We start from the raw sequence: 19,954 nt of genomic DNA, 5'->3' as shown, positions 1-19,954 counted from the left end.
ATCATCATCATCAACATCACCATCACCTTCATCATCATCAACATCCTCATCATCACCATCAACTTCATCATCATCATCACCATGATCATCATCATCAATCATCATCATGATCATTATGTCTTGATAATCATTGTCATCGTCATCATCAACATCATTATCACCTCCACCAACCTTATCATCAACTCTTACATTCAAAGAAAGTGTATCTAACATCACAAGTCATCATCACTACCAATTCAGCTGTCATATTCAATACCAAAGACAATGTATCATTTATTCTAAACACCCATCATCGTCACCTTTACCTATCAAATCCCTAAAAAACATTTAAAATGAATTTTCAATCTTATTCACATAAAGACAACATTAATAACCATTGTTGAATGCCGAAAATATTAATGTTTTTAATTGATCTGTATTTTTCATCATAATAATAAGCACACGAGTGACACACAACTGATTGAAAATGAAAATCATAAAATGAGATTACAATTAACAACAAAATCTAAATTGTACAATAATCAACAGGAAAAACAACAAACAAAAATATTACATTCATAATAGCACCTTGCCCTGATAAATAAATAAGAAATACTGTAAAATACAATCAAATTTACATGGCAAACATATAACATACTCACTCTCTAAGTAACTTCTAATCACAAACAATCTAAATGAGATTCAGAAATACATTTTAATGGCTTCTGAGTTTAGAACTCTTTTTATTATAAATAAATTCATCTCAATTTAAATACAAAAACGTCTGGAAGTTGCTTTCTTGTAATCTTCAGATAAAATCAAAACCAATTGCAAAGTTACAGTCACTTCCCTAACACTATATACAAGTACCGTAATGTCAACAAATTGAGATCAAAACAAAGAAAAATAATCTGTACAAATGGAATGTTTTTAATAAATAAGGGATAAAGTATTTTACAGGACTTGACATGCAGTTTATATCTTTATGAGTTGGCAGTTTCTGTCTGAGAATATGAATCAACCCTAATTTGCCTATATAAAAATGAAATGTCCCTTCACCAATCCTGTACAAATAACACAGTTTGGAGTTCAATAGATTAAGGTTTGAATTAATGTTTGAAGCAAAAATTGATTGTAATTAAATGGACGGAATTATTCCAATGATGAATTAATGGCATAATTAATGTTTATATATTTTGAATACTTCATGATTTATATCTATGATTCACTCTTTTTTTCATGATTCAATTTACAAACCGAATCCATTTTAAATTGCAGGTAAATATATGGAGGAATTTAACGATAAAAAAGTGGTAAAATGTTCAATCTTTTGTTTTACCTAGAAAAATATATTGTTTAATACAATTACTAAGTCTCTTTTCAAGACTTGTGTGAGTTTCAAAAGACTAGGCGAATGTACGAAATCTTTTAGATATTGATTGTTAAACATAAAAATAAAGAGTCCAAACTTTACATAAGAAATTAAAATACATTAAATCAAATCAAATGATTTTAGATCAAAGTTTAGATAGTTTAGTGCAGAAAATGTTATTTTGAATGTAGCAAAGTTAATCAAAGCTGATATCAATTAATTCTTTGCATTTTTGTTTCATTAGTAGAAGCATTCATGATAATTGTCACTTTAATCTCAGGATTTAGGTCTTCAAAAATGAAAAGCCATCATTAATGATATTACGAATGATTCATCAAGAAACCGAGCATCATGGACTCAATTTAAAATTCAACAATTAAGTAACAGTTCATATTCCGAATCTTACATCATCACAATTAATTAGGGCAGGTTCTACATACTGTCAAAACAAGCATTACAGAAAGAGTATAAAACTTTTTTTCATAAATAATTTACTTGTAGAAAATCAGAAGCATCAACAGAGTGTAGAAAATGGATACAATGAGCTGATCATCTTTATTACACACATTGAAAAGAAATAATCAATTCTATGTTTCTTACAGTTCATTTTACATCTCAGCTGCCATTGTCAAGGTGATTGTAAGAGGTTGTTCTGTAATTCATCAATGTTTTTATTTTCTATAGTACAATAACTTTCAGATAAATAAGCAACAAATAATTGTGCCATAAAAATGTCTTGTTATATATTCATGCATAATCATCAACCTCTCTCTCTTTCAATCTTCATGATTTTTTTTCACTCAACTTTGTCAACCCAAACAAAGCCTAAAAACCCAATATATGTACTTCCCATTGCAATCAAACATAGGCTCCTGCTAGAATATATTAATTTCATTTGAACTTCCTTGTAATCTACTTTTCATATAAAAAGAAAAATCAATTAAAATTTTGCGCTCACATGATGGAAGCTTAGAATTTGTTCTAATATTGCATTTTCTAGTTCAGCTGATTTGAAATATTGTACTATGTCATTCTATAAAGATACATGCTAAATGGAAACTTGATAAAAAACAAGCATGGCTAGCTTCTGTAGACTGGATAAATGAATACACTGTTGGAATATTCCTTAATGCAAAGAAATATTTTATCCAATACCAATTACAAATGATCTAGCTGTGTCTTTGTTTTGTTTCCCTTGCATTTATCCAACACTATTATTTTCATTAGAACATAACTACCTCAAAAAGTGTCTTTATTCGATGATTTAAAGTCTGAATCTATTAATTAATGCTAGCTACCTACCACTATAAGAAATGGCAAGTTCAACAATCAAGGTGTTTCTATCACTTTGCTTAAAGGAACAGAATTTATTCAATCTTGGTAATAAAGATGAACAACAATATAACTGAAATCACGAAGTAATGAATGAAATCATGATTTTTCATTAAGTCATTGATATCTATTAAGTCGTGACCATTCATTTACTCATGACTATTCATTAAAATAATTACATTCAATGACATTTAATTGAATAGTCATTAAACAATATGGCCATCCCATCTTAAAGGAACAACAATAAACATGTTATTTTTACAGTCATATGTAAGAAAATATTGGTTTATGAAGTTCAGATCCTGGTTGCATAAAATGTAGTATAACAGTACCTTTGCCATCCAATGGTAAATTTCAATGATTCCATGAGTTTAATACCATTGAATGGCAAAGATTCCACGATAGTTACTTTATAAATTAGGGCCCAAAACTCTGCATGAGTGGGAGGAATGAATGAAGGATATAGTTGACTAGAGACAGAGAGATGGAGAACTGAAGGGTCTCAAGATAGATGCCTTCATCACATTTTTATGATGATATAGCACTAAACAGATATGACAAATTACAAACAATTCTCACCAGAAAAAGAAGTGATGCTGTATTCTTCTGGCAACAGGGATTTTGAAAACATTGTATTGCTCTGGTGATTCAGTAGAGTTTATGCCTAAATGCAACAGTAATTGTATAGCAGGTTGATTGAAAGGTAGTTTTCAAGAAGAATGGTTAAACTCCAGTTATTGTGAAGTAACAGGTTTTCATTTAATAATTCATATTCTTTTCAATTTGAAGGCACCACTGGTGACTGATGTACATATATAAACAAATTGTCGATCCATTGCCTATAGAAACTGTATTACAGAATTCTGTAGGAAACAGGTTAATATTTTGGGGATTCATATGTATGTAACTTGAAGTTTGCATGTTGTCAAGTGAGGTGGGAGCATCACATCTTCACTGTCTACATCAAAATGATCAGTTCTGACAAAGAGACAATTGATCATGTGATGTCAGAGGTAAATATGAATGGGTAATTCCTGCAACGATGAGAGCAAATCATGCAAAAGGTTCCACTGCAGATCACTCTAAATATTTGATCTGTGTAAGATGAATGCCAGAACAATGTTCTTCTGTCTCGATCTGCAATTGTCAACCTTTGCTCCAATGGCTTCAAAGTCAAACAACTGATCTAGATTCGGTAACACTAAGGTTCATGATCAATAGCTAAATAGCAATTGCCAATCAAGATCATTGTTGCATATGCATTTTGTTGACTGATCAGGAATCAGTCAGTGTCATTCTTTCATGTGTGCTATCAATCATGAACCGTAAGGGAACCCTAGACAGAACTTCTGGCTGAACATAGGCAGCCTACTTCTCAGAATATTGATAAAATTTTGTTAAAGATTACCCTGAAGGTTAATCAATAGCAGTTCAATCGCAGACTGAATATCAACTTCAGTTTGCATAGATTGAATGCTGCATCCAGCAATAGAGGCATCTGCTTGAATGGGGCTTGTATCAAGCATGTACAAGCTAGATGAAATTCTCCAGATCAGCTATGCATGTCGGCAGCATGTTGCTCAAGGTATTTGTAAGCTTTGGTTGAAGATCACCATCAAGATTGATCTGGGTCATCTAGCAGAGCTCCATGTCTTTGATCTGCAGGTGGATGCTGCATCTGATTTGGAAGTCCTCTGCTCTGAATGGTCCAGGAGTCAAACATCACCAATCTGAACAACGTTCCTCAGATCTGCTATGCACATCGGCAGTCTGCTGCTCAGAGCATTGATAAGCTTTGGTTGAAGATCACCATGCAGGTTGACCTGAGAGAGGTGGGTGACACGGCAGTGCTCCATGTCTCCAGTTTGAAGAGGTTGGATGCTGCATCCTGCCAGAAGTACCTCTGCCCGGATGGTCTTCTTCTTGGGAGGGATCCTTGGGTGCTTAATAGATGTGGCAACCACCAGGAAACGATCATCCTGTCAAGGCAAGTAACGACGTATCAATAATCAGACTTGAATAAAATTTTCCAAACAAAAATCTTTATTTCCCTTACCCTTTGCAATCAGAGGAATCAATATTAAATAAAATGTTACAGAAAAAAAATCACGTCACCCAGTAGAACACATAAAATAAAGCTTGTAAATCATAATGCTAATCCCAAGTTTAATGGAACAGAGCCCATTTGAATTGGAAAACAAAAACAACTAGAATTTTAATTCGTCATGAGGACGAATTAGGTGATCTGTCTCTGATTTTCATGATCACGAATACAATCACCATGTTTATTGAGATCAATATGATGCTCATATTGAAAACTAATTTTTTATTACGAAAAGAACATCTGGAATACTCTTAAAAAGAGGGAAATGAGAATATGTGAAATACATGTAGGTGTAGGCGATACATATTGTACATTTTATAGGCTTATTAAAAACGATTTTAATCTACTTTATTGTGCGGTATTTGAACTTATATACCTTGTAATGGTGATTAAGGAACATTTGAGAAATTTTGAAAAGAAAAAAAAAATTTCTGTCCACTTTTGGGTTCGAACCCTGGACCCTGAGGATGCAAGTCTGATGCCTTACCCATTGAGCTTCACACTTCCCATAGACTTTACACATAAGCAAAACAAGAGGATCTGAAACCCAACATTGCAAGTTAAATACAGGCATGATCCCGGAATCTGATTGGAAAACAAAGACCACACTTGCGATAGCTTACAATCTCAGCTTCAACATACTCCAAGCTCAGAGAAATCCAACAAATAGAAATGGAGATATGGCTTGCGAAATAGAGGAATGTAAAATCTAGTTTTGAGAAAAAGTCATTTCCCATAGTGATTGCACACAAAATGAGCGAAAATGACATAACTCTTTAACTTGGATTTTTTTAGGATGATCCATTCCTTTAAATGTTAATATAGCCATCACAAGAGAAAGAGTATGTCCTCAGCTACAACATATTGAAAACTGAGCGAAAATTGACCAATATTTACAGAGTTAGAGTCAAATTGGCATAATTATGATGACGTCATAAGTAGCAAAATGGAAATTTTGAGTTCAGACGTCATTTTCATGACGTTATGATATAATTTCGGGTCAAATGTGACATGAAATCATATCCCCCATCCATACTCTATTCGAATATAAAAAAATTGGGGGTCAACGGACTACCTGAAGAGCTATAATGAATTTTGTATAGGCATGTTTTTGCACATATATTGCCTATGGTTAGTGCGCGCGTGCTGTAAACTTTGATGGAGGCTAACTACGTTATTACTTGTCGTAGAAAGTTGATCAAGGTATCAAATTACTCAGAATTATATTACGGATGCATTGATATGAAAAAAAATGGTGATCCTATGTTGTATAGTGCCGTTACGCGCGGAAACGCGCGCGCATATTTTTTAAATGCTTAAAATGACCTGATTCATACTCTACTTTGGTCAAAAAGTGATTTTGAGCATTCTAAAATTTTGGCGCGTGCGTACGCGCACGTAGTGACCTTTACATGACCTTTGATGACATGGACAGTTGACCCTTGACCTGAAGTTAATGTGATGTAAATATTGTTAATTTTTGATAATTGATAATGAAGATATGATTGATAATGTGATTTTACAAAATGGCGTCTAGATGACGTCATGATGACGTCATGATGACCTTTTGACCTTGAACTTGCTTTATACACATCACATGATAAGTCCCCCTATCTGATGATATTTTGAAGATAATTGATGATGTAGATTTGGAGATTTTATGGTAACAAGAAAAGGGTGGAAAAATAAAAATTAAGAAATAAATAAAAAAAAAAAATTCTTACGAAATTAATAGTTGATCTGTTGATTGACAGATCACCTAATTAAACATTTACAATGATTGGAATTCTGTTTACTTATATCTAAATTGCAGAATTTTCAATGATAAACATACCATTTCTAATGTCTTGATGACACACAGACAGTCCCTTGGATGTTGAAGTAGACATTGATCAGTCTTGAATACCATGTATACAACCTGAAGATCACTCCCAAAATCTTTCTTCATTTTGACTTCCTATAGAACATAGGACAGAAGAAATATAATACACAAAGTCAGTTTGGAAAATGAGTAATATTCCAAGGTAGTACTTGCTAAATCTCAGACTAAAGGATACTGTATCTAAGGTAAGGCTTGCAAGGTTTATGCTTTTGTTGTTGTTCATGAAGAACTGACATTTTATTTTGATAACTACATTTACCATCAGTAGCATCATCTCTGTTGACTAAACAGCAACCTAAAATTTATGAAATATATTACCAAGTTAACAATCATTGTAATGTCCATGGGAGACTATGAATGCAAGCCAGGATGAAATCAGATGTACTGATGTATTTGTTCTTAATTTCATTGACTGTCCAATGGACCAGTAATGGCAGGTGGTAGAGTTGCTGACCAGCAATTAATAAATGACAGCTAGTTGGGTAAGATTTTTACCCAACTTATTTTTTAAGAGAGGACGTGCAATCCAACTCACTGGGTGCAAGTCAGAAAAGTCACTTCCCCAGTAAGCCTTTAAACATTCAATATTAGATAATCTAATACACCTATCAATTGTAAGACGCACCCCTTGACCCCCGGGGATGGTGCGTCACTTGTCAGATGTGAGTCGGATTTTCATGTACCATGACGCACCTGTGTGTCTCGACTGTGACGGACCTTTTCTTACGATGACTGTGCCTGGACGAAAAAATATGACGCACCAGTGCTGGATTTTGACTGACCATCGACTGTCTCTATGACGCACTCCGTCAAGTAAATCTCCGCGGGCGCGGCACGAACGTGCCGCTGTACTGTACGTACATCTCTCGCGAAGGAACCTTGCAAAGTACTATGGAATAATACCCATTCAGGGGGCGAATGCACGAGAGGGTCTTTGAAAGGACTGTCTTTGGTATCGCATTTTAATCATGAACTACCGTATTTGCCGGCGTCTATAGTATAGGCAGCACTATTTTTTGATGAGAAAAAGAAGCAAAGTCGGGGTGCGGCCTATACGTGACGATAGTCAAAAGCCGTGTCCCGCGAACGCTGAATACCGTGATGTTGCCAGTACTAGGTCCGAGCTGAATAAAATCCCCAAATGGCACTCGAAAAATCCCCAAATTGGAACCTAAATCCCCAAATTATTTAAATCACAATAATTTATGAAAAAGTGAGGATATTTATCATGGTTGTTGCCCCAAATTAGTTGATGTGTTCATACAACACACAGCAGATTTTTTTTCTTTTTTTTAGGTTTCGATTCAAAGTAGATTGGCAACCCCACCATTTACCGCATATTTTCAACCAATGAAGTTCAATGTAAAATGAATTCATCGGTTGAATTGCGGATGATCTACATATTTTAGCATAAGAGTGATATATCTCATGTATTTTAGCATCATATTACTGAAAAATAACGAATCGGTGCTTTTCATCAAAACCTTCAAAAATACCCTAAATTGCATGAGAAATCCCCAAATTTCTTTTAATCCCAAATAATTTTTTTTCATCCCCAAAGGCTTCTCAAAGTCCCCAAATATTGAAAATTTGGGGATGGAGATTGATGGCAACACTGAATACGTGGTCAAAACAGCACGTATGCGTACGTTTGGGACTACAGTGACGCTTCCATTGTAATGGTAGTTAAAACAGCGCGTTTATAGGATGAAATAGTAAAAAGCATGACTTAACTAAGAAAACATTTCAGTACCGGTACGTGATAACTTACTTTTCAAATTAAATTCTATTTAGGTCTAAATTTGTTTCCATATAACGTAGCAGAGCTCAGAGACCGTGCAACTCAAGCGATCTGACTCTGTCTGGGGGTCTGGGGCCGGCATTCCCCGGCAATAGCATGTGTAATAGTACGTTTGCAATATGTATTGGTAGACTTATGAAACAACCCATCTAATTGAAATGAATGTCATTACTATTATGAAATTATGTGGAACATTGATTTAACATGTTATCATTTTTATCTTCCTTGCAGGAGCCAGGAAGATTAGCAGCACCTCGTTCTACATTTTTAAATTTATTTTTACATCGTCATCGATCGTAATGGAAAATAAAATGAAAATATTTACCTTTTGATCTTTTCTTTTGTTTTGCATCTCCAAGTCTCATCGGCCAATAAATAATAATAAAAACCTACCTTGCGATGTGTGCTGTGGTCTGCTGCGGGAAATGGCGGTAGTGGTGATGATTGGCTGGTTGGTTGTGAATACAAATATTTTGGATGAATTATGTGATGATAATGCAAATGGTGACAATGATATTGTGTCAACGAATTGCCATAAAATGATAATTAAAGTTACAACATTGAGATGAGTGATTTAGATTTTTACTGGTTAGGCATTATGGATTATTATGATGGCGACGAAGATGATGATGATAGAGCACGTTTATGTTGACAATAGTAAATGATGATAGTATACACGATTTTTTTGCGACGATAAAGATGACACGGTGATACACGAAGTTTGCATGCAATTTAATATTCTATTGCAGGTGGAAAAATAGCGTAAGTATAAAAAAGAATCATGCCGCCTTCAATATTTTCCCGCTGAAAGAGACCGAGGGAACATGACAAGGTATGTCAATTACAATTGCTTTGTGCGTGAATTAATAACGGTCTTTTTCAAGGCCACGTAAACTTCCAAGAAAGAATCAGTGTTCATCTCCGGGGGGGGGGGGGGCACTTCCATTCATGAGTTGATACCATGCGCGACCATGGGGTTTCGAAAGCACCCTAAACACCGTAATTTCCATATTCTGAAAATGCACCCCTTCTCTGTTAGCTCCATGGTGAAACCCTACCCTTAACAAGTATTGGAAACAAACGATACTCTTGGCAAATATTCCCTGAAATGAACCCTTAAACAATTAAGTACAGGAATGTTTTATTGTTACGGGTTCTTTGGTCGTCGGCTTTACCTAATGTACGACCCCACCTCCTACACCTCGCGCAAATCAGACTATCTAAACACGAAGTGTTGGGGCAAAAAGGATATCCTTTACAAAGCATTTTAATTTTGTTTTATCATCCCCGCAAATTCGACCCTAAACACGTATTTTTCCTAGCGAAATAGATACCCTTTTTCCTTATTTTTGTGTTTTTGACACCCTTATCACGTTACGTACGTAACGTGCCCTATCGTGAAAAAGACATCCTTTTTACGTTTTTTTTTTGGTCGCGCATGGTATCCACTCGTCAATGTAAGTGGCCCCCCGGGGTTCATCTTTTTTATTCATAGGCGGGGGGCAGGTCCCCAAAAAAATTGAGATGGGGGACGATCCCCCTAAATTTTTAGTTCATAACTTTTTTTTTGCTTGTCAATTTTGTTTCCTGCATCCCCCTCCCTAAATTCTGGTGGACCCCTAAAATGTCTCTTGTCCTCCCCCCCCTAAAATTTAGGTTGATGACCTTTTTTTTTGCTTGTGAAATTATTTTACTTACATTTGTCCATCACTAAGGTAGACCCCCTCTAATTCTTTGGGCTTCCGCCGCCAATGTCTTTATTTCACTTGGTCTTTACCTCTCTCTCACTCGTTATTTATTCAATTCAATTCTGGTTTTATTGTGAAAATGGTACATGACAAAAGTCCGAAGACTCATATTATCATATTTACAAAGTAAAGATGTACATGTATATTATTAAAAGATTACATCACAATTCTAGTGCTTGACAAATAATCAACAAATAAAGCCAGAGAAAATAATTTGGACAATCTCAAAAAAAGATTATTGATTGAAATTATAACATTGTAAAACTATCATCGTCAAAATCACATCAGCAAAGTTGCAAGTATTAAAAGCATATATAAATTAAGTTACACTTTTAAAATATCATATTTAAAACAAGAAAAATATGTACATGATATAAAAAATTGTAAATAGCAAGACAAATTAAATAATATATAAGTCCTATAAAAATATAAACCAAATCAATGTTGTGAATAATTGCAATTTCCAATTAGTTTGAGCCTTGTATGACAGTCATAAAACAAAAGCGAAATAAATACGATGTTACAATAAATTGGTATGAACTTCTGGAATTAACCATGTGATATGCTGTAGATAGTACACCACCAGTCACAATCCCTTGACCACCCGTTTACCATGTTTACCTGCCTAAACCAGAGAACAGCAAATTCAGTGCAATGAATCCAATGTTCTCCGGCCGAAACAGGCAAATAGGTAGTCAAAGAAATGTGACTGGTACAGTATATGCTTTATAGTAAAAAATAAATAAATAAATGAACCAAAAAATCATTGAAGTTGGGCAGAATTACATATCGAATAGTCGTATTACATGTAAGTGGAACTCAAGTAAGTAAAAAAAAGAACATTGGAATAAAAAGGTGACAAACATAAAATAAAATCAATAAGATTAAAGATAAACAAAGTGGAGTACAAAAAGTGTTACAGTTGCTAAAAAAATAAAGCTGCATATAAAATTACATTATATTACAGAGTTCAACAATTGCACAAAGTGGGGGATTGGCGACTGTTGGTATCTTTTTGTTCTAGTCTGAGGAATCTCAAGATGATGTGCATTTCTTATGGAAAGACCAGTTCTAACCCTACGGGTTTCAGGCAAGAAGTGGTGATGTCGTTTCGATTTTAGCAACGAGCGTGCAAATCCTTCAAGAAGCTCACTCCGTCTGTCTTTAAGAGATGACACATTCATACTTTGTAGAAGTTCAATGTATGTCAAGACATTTGGCCAGGCAATGATACGCAGAGCCCTCTTCTGAACCCACTCAATGCTAGCGGATTGTTGGCAGGTAATGCTAAATGCCCAAACGGGCACGGCAAACTCAATCAATGGCATGTCAGTACATCTTGTAGATTATTTATCTCATGTGACATCACCGACTTCAATAAAAAAAAAAACATTGAAACACTGCCCGTGCTTGCGTATTTATTTAAAGGACAAGTCCACCCCCCAAAAAAAACTTTGATTTGAATAAAAAGAGAAAAATTCAACAAGCATAACACTGAAAATTTCATCAAAATCGGATGTAAAATAAGAAAGTTAATATGACATTTCAAAGTTTCGCTTCATTTCACAAAAAAGATATATGAACAGCCAGCTACATCCAAATGAGAGAGTCCATGATGTTATTCACTCACTATTTCTTTTGTTTTTTATTGTTTGAAATATGAAATATTTTTATTTTCTCGTCATTGTCATGTGAAATGAAGTTTCATTCCTCCCCGAACACGTGGAATTCCATTATTTTAACATTTTGTGTTTCAGGCAAGGAAGTCCTAATCGTCAAATTCGTAAAAATTGAAATATTGTATAATTCAAACAATACAAAACAAAAGAAATAATGAGTGAGTGACATCATCAACTCTCTCATTTGGATGTAACTGGCTCATTCATATATTATAACTGTTTTGTTAAAAATAAGCGAAACTTTGAAATGTCATAACTTTCTTATTTTACATCCAATTTTGATGAAATCTTCAGCATTGTGCTTGTCTGATTTTTCTCAATTGATTCAAATCAACATTTTTCTGAGGTGGACTTGACCTTCAACTTTATTTGTATGAAAAGAAGACGTTAATTGAAAGAAATAAAATATATTCGCCGAGCTTGTTTACTGTCGCAGCGCTTGTTTATCTCCGCCACTCTTGTTTACCTCCGCAGCGCTTGTTTACCTCCGCAGCTCTTGTTTTCATCCGCAGCGCTTGATTACCTCGATCGGCCGTTTCTTCACGTCGATGGTGGATTATTTTCCTTGCGTCGCCTTCCGAAAAAGATGAAACAGTAAGAAGAATTACAGCATGCGTGTTTATTATTTCCCATTCCGCGGCGATTGTTGAACAATTTTCCAACCAAGACTTCGCCGGGTATTCTGTCATGCATTTTTTTTTCAAAGATGATTCGCAAAATGGGGGTGGGGCCTTTACGCCGGCAAATACGGTATTATTAAGCAACGGTTTTTGTTCACCAACAAATGAATAAAATATGTTGGCAGGCATTAAAAAAAAACCAATGTCCTACGGCGCATCATAAATCCGCAACACGAAAGACGTCCTTTGCAAAGAACACCCCCCCCCCCCCAAGATAATCAGTTTTTGATCTGAGAGGAACGACGTACGAGACGCGCGCTGCAAGAAAAACTTGTTTTTCATCCTAAGCCATCGTGCGGGCTTGCGGGCTGGATATATAAAAATGGATCTAAAGAAAAGTGAAATAACTTCTTATGCAAGGTGACAGAAAATTCAAGACAAGATTTTAATCCAAGGATGAGCATCCCGATGAGCATGCAGGGTTTAAATACAAACGCCCGACGACGTGAGTAAAGTGCGTGGACAGAGCCGTTCGTACCATGCTGAGGCTTTATGACGCACCCCGGTAAAATGACTGACTATGACGCACCTATTCTCCATGCTCTGACTGACCAATTGCCTCCATGACGGTACCCTGAGTCACTAATTTGTTGGTAAATGACCCACCCATGACGCACCATTCCCGGGGGTCAAGGGGTGCGTCTTACAATTGATAGGTGTATAAACCATGTAGACACAGCACCATCTCCCGTTGTCATTTAGTTACCTTGAGCATAGGGTCATAGAGCTGTCTGCACATTGGGTTCTTGATGTAGTTGAAGACTGTTCTTGCAGGGGCTTTAATGTTACCAATACCTATATAACTGTTGATGGAACTAGTGGGTGAGTGAGTCTTGCAAAGTAGTAAAACATCTCGTTCTCTTCCTTCATACCTAGGGTAGAAGGTCAATCATATGATGTATTAGATACAAAGTGTAACATAAAAAAAATTAAAATTAACTTTATCCTCATGAGTCATGATAAATAATCTGACTTTAAAAAATTGTTATCAAGATAAATGTATCTTAATGAATGAAAATCCCTTACTTTCTGTATTAGGTATAATTTTGGAAAGAACATGCATCAAATCATGAATGCTGCTGTCACTAATATCAAGTAACAAAAAATGAGTGAATGCTCCTTTAAGAATAATCATCATCACCATCACCATCATCATCATCATCATCATCATCATCATTACTATCACCATCATCATCATCATCTCATCATCATCATCATCATCCTCATCAAAATCATCCCTACTTCATCTTCATCATCAAATTCATTAAAAACATGATTTCAAGAACAAGTTTTATATTTTTACCTCCATCCTCTTTCTTCCTCTGGCTGTTGGGAATTGCTTGGGTCAAAACTTTCGGACGGAGCCATCTAGGTTAAAACAACACAAAAAAGTAAAGGATGTTAAGAAAGTGCAACGAACTGGTGATATTTCAATCTAAGGTAAACTCTATACTATTTCCAAATGGTGTGACTTTATTGCTATTAATGAACGGATAATCCAACTCTTGAGCAATGTAACAAGTGGTGAAACAACATTTACTGTTTCAGTTTTAATATACTGGGATGATTTATCATCTTCAAGGAGACGGTCTACATTGGTAAATATCTTTAGAAGGGAAGAAAACCCATCACTTTTAGCACTTTGTAGTTCTAAGAGTTTCTTCTTGTTATTAATTGTATACACTTTAAGTGCTTTTGGTCTAATTAAAAAAAGCACCATCTGCATGCAAGCAGTACAATAATAATAAATGATCACTAAGGAGTGATGTAATCCACCTTCCTTATCACCATTAACCGAACTTTGACATTAATGAATCCTGGGATAATGCAATATAATTCCACTGAAAGTTTAAAGATTAGATTATTAGATTAAAGAGTCATTGTCATACTCAATGTAAAATTACTACTGATTTGGGCCCCCATACCTCAAAGCTCTGTGATTAATTGCAGGCGGCAATTTTTGTAGGCCTACATCATAGCCAATACAATCAATCATTAAAATTGATAAATCATCATTGCTCAGCTGTGGGTTACAGGGCCTTGGTCAACTGGTAATGGAAGGATTTGATCAGCTATTTTGCAAAATGACGTTCTACCTGATTTTTATTTCTAAAATGAAGCGCAATGATACTGCTAATGAAATATTGGCTTTTTCTGAGAACTACTGTATGTGATGTCACAAGTTTATGCAATCTAATGTGCCATTTCAAAAGTGCATAAATCATGAAACAAATTATAGAAAAATACTACATTTGTGAGTACAACAATGTAAAATGGAAAATAATTGAATTAAGCAAAAGTTGTGACAGGAATAGAGAAGCCCATATATTTTTACATTTACAATGTTTTGGGTAGACTGTGATAATATTATTTTGTTCAGAAAAGGTCTAGTGAACAAAGGGGGGGGGGGGGAGAATATGGTAAGGTACATAAACTGAGGTTAAAAAAATTCTTAAACATATACTTGCTATCTTGTTGAAAAAATAAACATATTACATATAACTGAAAGAACTATACATTATAGGAGAAGGGTAAAAATAATAGATTAATAAGAAAAAAAAGACAAAAAGAGAAGAGAATATTTATAAAGAGACTACGAGGGAGAAAATACAATTACAATTGCATAGCAAATATTGATTATAAAATAAAAGCGGGAAAGAAAAATGAAGCATAGCATTTAAGGAAGATATACTCATACGAATATACACATGAAGAGTATAAAATAAGTAAAGATGAAAGGCAATAAATATGGAAATCAACTAAAAAAGTTTGGGATAGTGTTGCACAGGTTCTCAAAAGACGTTTAGCAAATTTGAACATCAAATTGGGAAAAAGGTCATAGATTTAAGAACAGAAAATAAGTACAAATATACACATTGTAACAAATACTGAATACAAAGAGAAAAGAGAATAATAAATAAATATTGCAGTGATGTGAAAAAAAATAATGGTGGAAGCATTTCTATTTTAATAGTAAGCAATGAAATCAGTTCTAATTTCAAAGTTACTAGATGTACGACTTAGGGGAAAGCAGCGAGGGTGTGTTTTTGTTATGAACCACGTGCAAAAGCCCAAAATATTAGAGAATGTCAGCTTGAATAATATATTTTTAACAAAAGCTCAGCTCAAGGTGGATTCTTGCGCTCTCCACAGCATTTTTTTACCTCAGACATAAGAGTATGTAATGCTGCCTCCGCCACAAGGTGACATTCAGGACGTGACCATACTACAGGGGAGAGTGGACAAGGACAGGGACAAGGTCGTGCACAAATGAAAAATGAGAAGATAGAATGAAACATCATGTGACAAATCCGTTATTTTAGATCGTAACAATAAAAAAAAACAAAAAAATGCTTTTGTATGCTTGCAGCAGTAACTGTGTTCAGATATTGGATAAATTGTGAGAGCAAAATGAAGAGTATACATGTACAGTAGTGACTGAAATATGGTGTAAAATAATACATTGATACAGAAAGAAACAGAAAAAATAAAGATACATCATATCAACTATAAGATTTTCCTATGGTGGATATCATTCTAGTATCCAAAATCTGAGCGAAGGAGCTTTGACTGGAACTATTCAATACTGCATCACTTATGTCAGGAAATTGTGTTGGAGAAAAAGCAAATGTTTTCTTTTGTTTTACCCTGCCTGGATACCTTCTTGTCATAACCATGACCATGCATTTGAACAACCAGATGCTACAGAAGAACTAATCAATATAGATCAATAGTCACAATTGAGTTCTCTCCCCTTCCCATCGTATGTTTACATTAAATTTGTTAGCTTCATTGCAGTTTATTAATATGTTACCAGTTGGACAATAAGCAATGCTACAATAGCAGTGGATGAATGCAATACTGTAGGCTGCACACATTGAATAATAAATGAAAGTCACGAATCAGCTAGGCAATTCAATGAGTATGTGTGTCAAAGAAAACTTTTACCCAATCATTTGGATCAGTAGTATATGAAATGGCACATGATAAGGTCTTTCAAACCTAAGACATGTACCATCAAGGCTCCATGGTACTTGAAGTTCAATTGGCATGAAAGCCAAAATCAGAACCATTTTATATGGGGGGTGTCAGATTTTGGGAGTGTCAATTGCCTTTAATTTGGGAGTTCTAGAGAATTCTCTTCCTACTAAAAAATCAGTGAAAGTGATGCTTTCATTGAATAAGGAAGATTTAAGTGACATTGTTGTTTCAAATTATTTAGTATCATTTCTAAGCATTGAACAAAATATGCTGATTTAATGAAAATCAAGCAAGATGGTGTTGAATTTTTGAACCCCTTTATATGAATCGAGGACTGAATGAGCATGAACATTCTTTATATTGGTTGGATGAGCCTATGATTCATAATGTAGTAATTAATCTTTGAGGTCAGTGATTTCATGCTGAGTAAATTTGTGTCAGCGCATGAACAAATTTCAATGATGAATTCATGGTAGCTTCCATATAATAATAATTTCTTTCAAACTTTGATTTGATTAGATATATTTTGGACTGACAACAAGAAAAATCAATGGACACATTAAGAATAAATAGCAATTTCACGAAATGGAATCACTTTCAACACTCCAAATGCTAGTAACATACGGTAATCCTTTTGCAAACTGGCAGCACTAAATATATCACAAACTTGTATTTTTAACACTGCATTTCATTTTTTTTTATTATGAATAGGGAAATACCCCCTTTCACCAAATCATGGGCTAATGATGATGTTTACATTTAAAGCACAATATCTAATAATGTGGTGAGTCAAGTAACACATTTACACTTAATGTTGCAATACTAAATATAAATGTATGGTATCTTGAATGCTATGGTATGTAAACTTCGACATGATTAATGTTGAAAACTTTAGATGATTTACTTTAAAAATCAGTAGGGAAGACATTTAAATCTTCGATTTAGCCTCAGTCACGATGGTGAATCTTATGTATAATAAATGAATACAACATGTCTAAACCAAAACAAAGGATGATTGGTATCATCAATAGACACATTTTTATCATATCCTCTACACTCTTAGAAACACTTTCTTTGTGAAGAAATATTTATGACAATCAGTGGTAGTATTGTGTGTATACATGTATATTGAGGGTGAATGTTATTGAAGTGAATTACATTGTGTGTAATATACTTTCTGTTGTCACTCTTGCAAAAAATGCCCCTAATAGACGCCCAAGTGGTAGAGTCCTGAAGCTGTTAAGATTGAAAAGAGGATGTCATCAAGACACGGTTTAAAGGTCACATCAAACAAGAACTTATAAAACAAAAACAATTCAGCACAAACAGATAGAATTACCCTTGTCTTTACTTCTGCTTTCTGTAGATATGACACATGTCCAATGGAAGTTTTCAAGAGAAAGGCAGAAAAATTGTTTTGAGATGATATAGTACAGTCTACATTCCATTTCACAAACAGGATAGGTCTATTACCTGACTTCTACATTCATTTAGCTAATCCTCTGGCTAGCAATCGTACATATTTTGACTCATTAGATATTAAAATGTGAAATGTAAATTTCAAAGAAAAAGTATTCAGAGGAATGCTTATCATCACTAAAATATAAGATGGGACATTATAATGATTAAGGAGAACACTGAATATTCCATTCCCTTTCTCTTTTTCATATTTTTACTCTCATTCCAGAATTGCAACTTATTGTTCAATTTGAACCCATATATCTCATTGGCGAACCCAAATATAATAAATATTTTCTGAAGCAAATATATGAAGCTAATTACCTAGTTTGGATTCCCGGACTGTTGGAAGCTCTTGAAAGGGTTTTGCTCCATGAAGCCGTCTGTTCCTTAAACTTGATTTGACAGGAGATATCTTCACCTGGCTGCCAGGAGAACCCCTATAACTTCTAATGGAACCACCCTCCTGAGTGTTGGTCATTCCTCTGTGTTGTGGGGTAGACAGGTAGACTCCTCTTGGCTGTGGGGTAGGTCTCCTGTTGGGAGGGGCAGACAGACTGCCAGATGATCCTGTGCTCTTGAGTGGTGTGTACTTCTGCAGCTGGACACCTCCACTGTGATTTAGAGGTGTAGTATCTCTCTTTGAGTCCTCACCCTGGAGGGATTTTGTCGGAGGGTAGGTCTTGGTCAAGGCATCATGTGATCTTGGTGGGTCTTTATAGAGGCTATAACCAAACTGTGATGATGGACGGTTTTGACTATCACTCCTGCTCGGGGGTCCAGTTCTTGAAGGCAGATCATACAGCTCATAGTAGTGTGGCTTGCTTGGTGATTCTTCCAACAGGTCATCATTGGATTCATCCCCATCCTTGCATGGACTGGTCCCAGCAGTGGGTGTTGATGTGGACGGAAGGATGACAGCTGCAGCCGCACGCATGGAAGCAATTTCCTGGTCAATGAGGTCCTGTAATGAAATAAGTCAATCAAATTGATAAAATGAATCTAAAAAATCAATTCAATAAAGCTTCATTTTGATGAAGAAATGAAGAAAAAAACAGACAAAATGAAACAAATTAATATGTATCGCTGCCATCTCAGACAACTTTTGCCATTTCCAGACATGATATACCACAACGATGACCCTTAACATTTTATTTCTTTGTTATTCTACGTTGTGTACATTTAGTTTACATGGTAACATGCAGTAAATGTATGTGTACAAGTTTAATTAGCATTACAAAAGCAGTATGTACATTATTACTTTTACATAAACTGTCAATAGTCATTGGGATATTGTCAATGATTCATTAATCTAATTCATAATTAAGACCTGGCTTAAAAATAAATACATATCTATGAACAAAAAATAGATATTTTAAGCATTTTAAGTCCAAGCTCTGGAACCTCAATCCCACTATTCAGTGTAACCACATCATCTTCAAATGTCTCCTTAAAAAACAATTCTTCATCATCATTTTAAGAAATCATCTTGAATTGTAAATACAGACATTCAACCTGATATTCAATTATGGTACGTCTTTAGAATATTATAGAATATCAAACTTTTTTCTTTACTCTGTAATGCCCAGTTGAATTAAGACTTTTTTTGGGGGGGGAAATAGTGCAATATACAGTGCGTATCAAAAAAAGTTTACACTTTGAAAAAGCCCTGGGAATTAAAAAAATATACAACATGTGGGTAAATTTTTCACATGTAATATTGGGTTTGGATCTCATCTATCCAATAAAATTAAAAGTTTTGACAGAATGTTACACTTGAGTGAGCACTGTTCATTTTTGAAAAACTTGCAGAAATCTGTTTGGCAGAAATTGCTTGTTTTCACGCTGTGTCAAGGGAAAATGGCAAAATCAAACTTACCCTGCTAAACATTTCTCACACATTTCCCTTGCACTTTTAGTCAATTGAAATCAAATGGA

The 19,954-nt window shown here is 34.8% G+C and overlaps 1 protein-coding gene across 12 annotated transcripts in view; it reads right to left on the bottom strand.

Moving 5' to 3' along the window:
- Positions 1-387: 387 nt before the first annotated feature.
- LOC121419028 overlaps positions 388-19,954 on the bottom strand; it is an 87,305-nt gene continuing 67,738 nt past the window's right edge. For 8 of the 12 annotated variants that reach the window (XM_041613290.1, XM_041613293.1, XM_041613296.1 and 5 more), the window contains 7 exons: positions 18,341-18,980; positions 17,898-17,918; positions 15,742-15,803; positions 13,881-13,945; positions 13,284-13,449; positions 6,622-6,744; positions 388-4,662 (listed from right to left, as the gene is read on the bottom strand). In XM_041613290.1, coding sequence (XP_041469224.1) covers positions 4,399-4,662; positions 6,622-6,744; positions 13,284-13,449; positions 13,881-13,945; positions 15,742-15,803; positions 17,898-17,918; positions 18,341-18,980 — 1,341 coding nt within the window. In that variant the 3' untranslated portion in view covers positions 388-4,398. Of the gene's footprint in view, positions 4,663-6,621; positions 6,745-13,283; positions 13,450-13,880; positions 13,946-15,741; positions 15,804-17,716; positions 17,795-17,897; positions 17,919-18,340; positions 18,981-19,954 lie in introns of those variants that run through there. The other 4 variants (XM_041613292.1, XM_041613297.1, XM_041613299.1 and 1 more) reach the window with 4 other exon arrangements.

The sequence above is a fragment of the Lytechinus variegatus genome, chromosome 7 (assembly GCF_018143015.1).
Source record: "Lytechinus variegatus isolate NC3 chromosome 7, Lvar_3.0, whole genome shotgun sequence".
Classification (NCBI taxonomy): Eukaryota; Metazoa; Echinodermata; class Echinoidea; order Temnopleuroida; family Toxopneustidae; genus Lytechinus; species Lytechinus variegatus.
The sequence above is the reverse complement of the archived record's forward strand: the minus strand, read 5'-3'. Positions and strand labels throughout refer to the sequence as shown.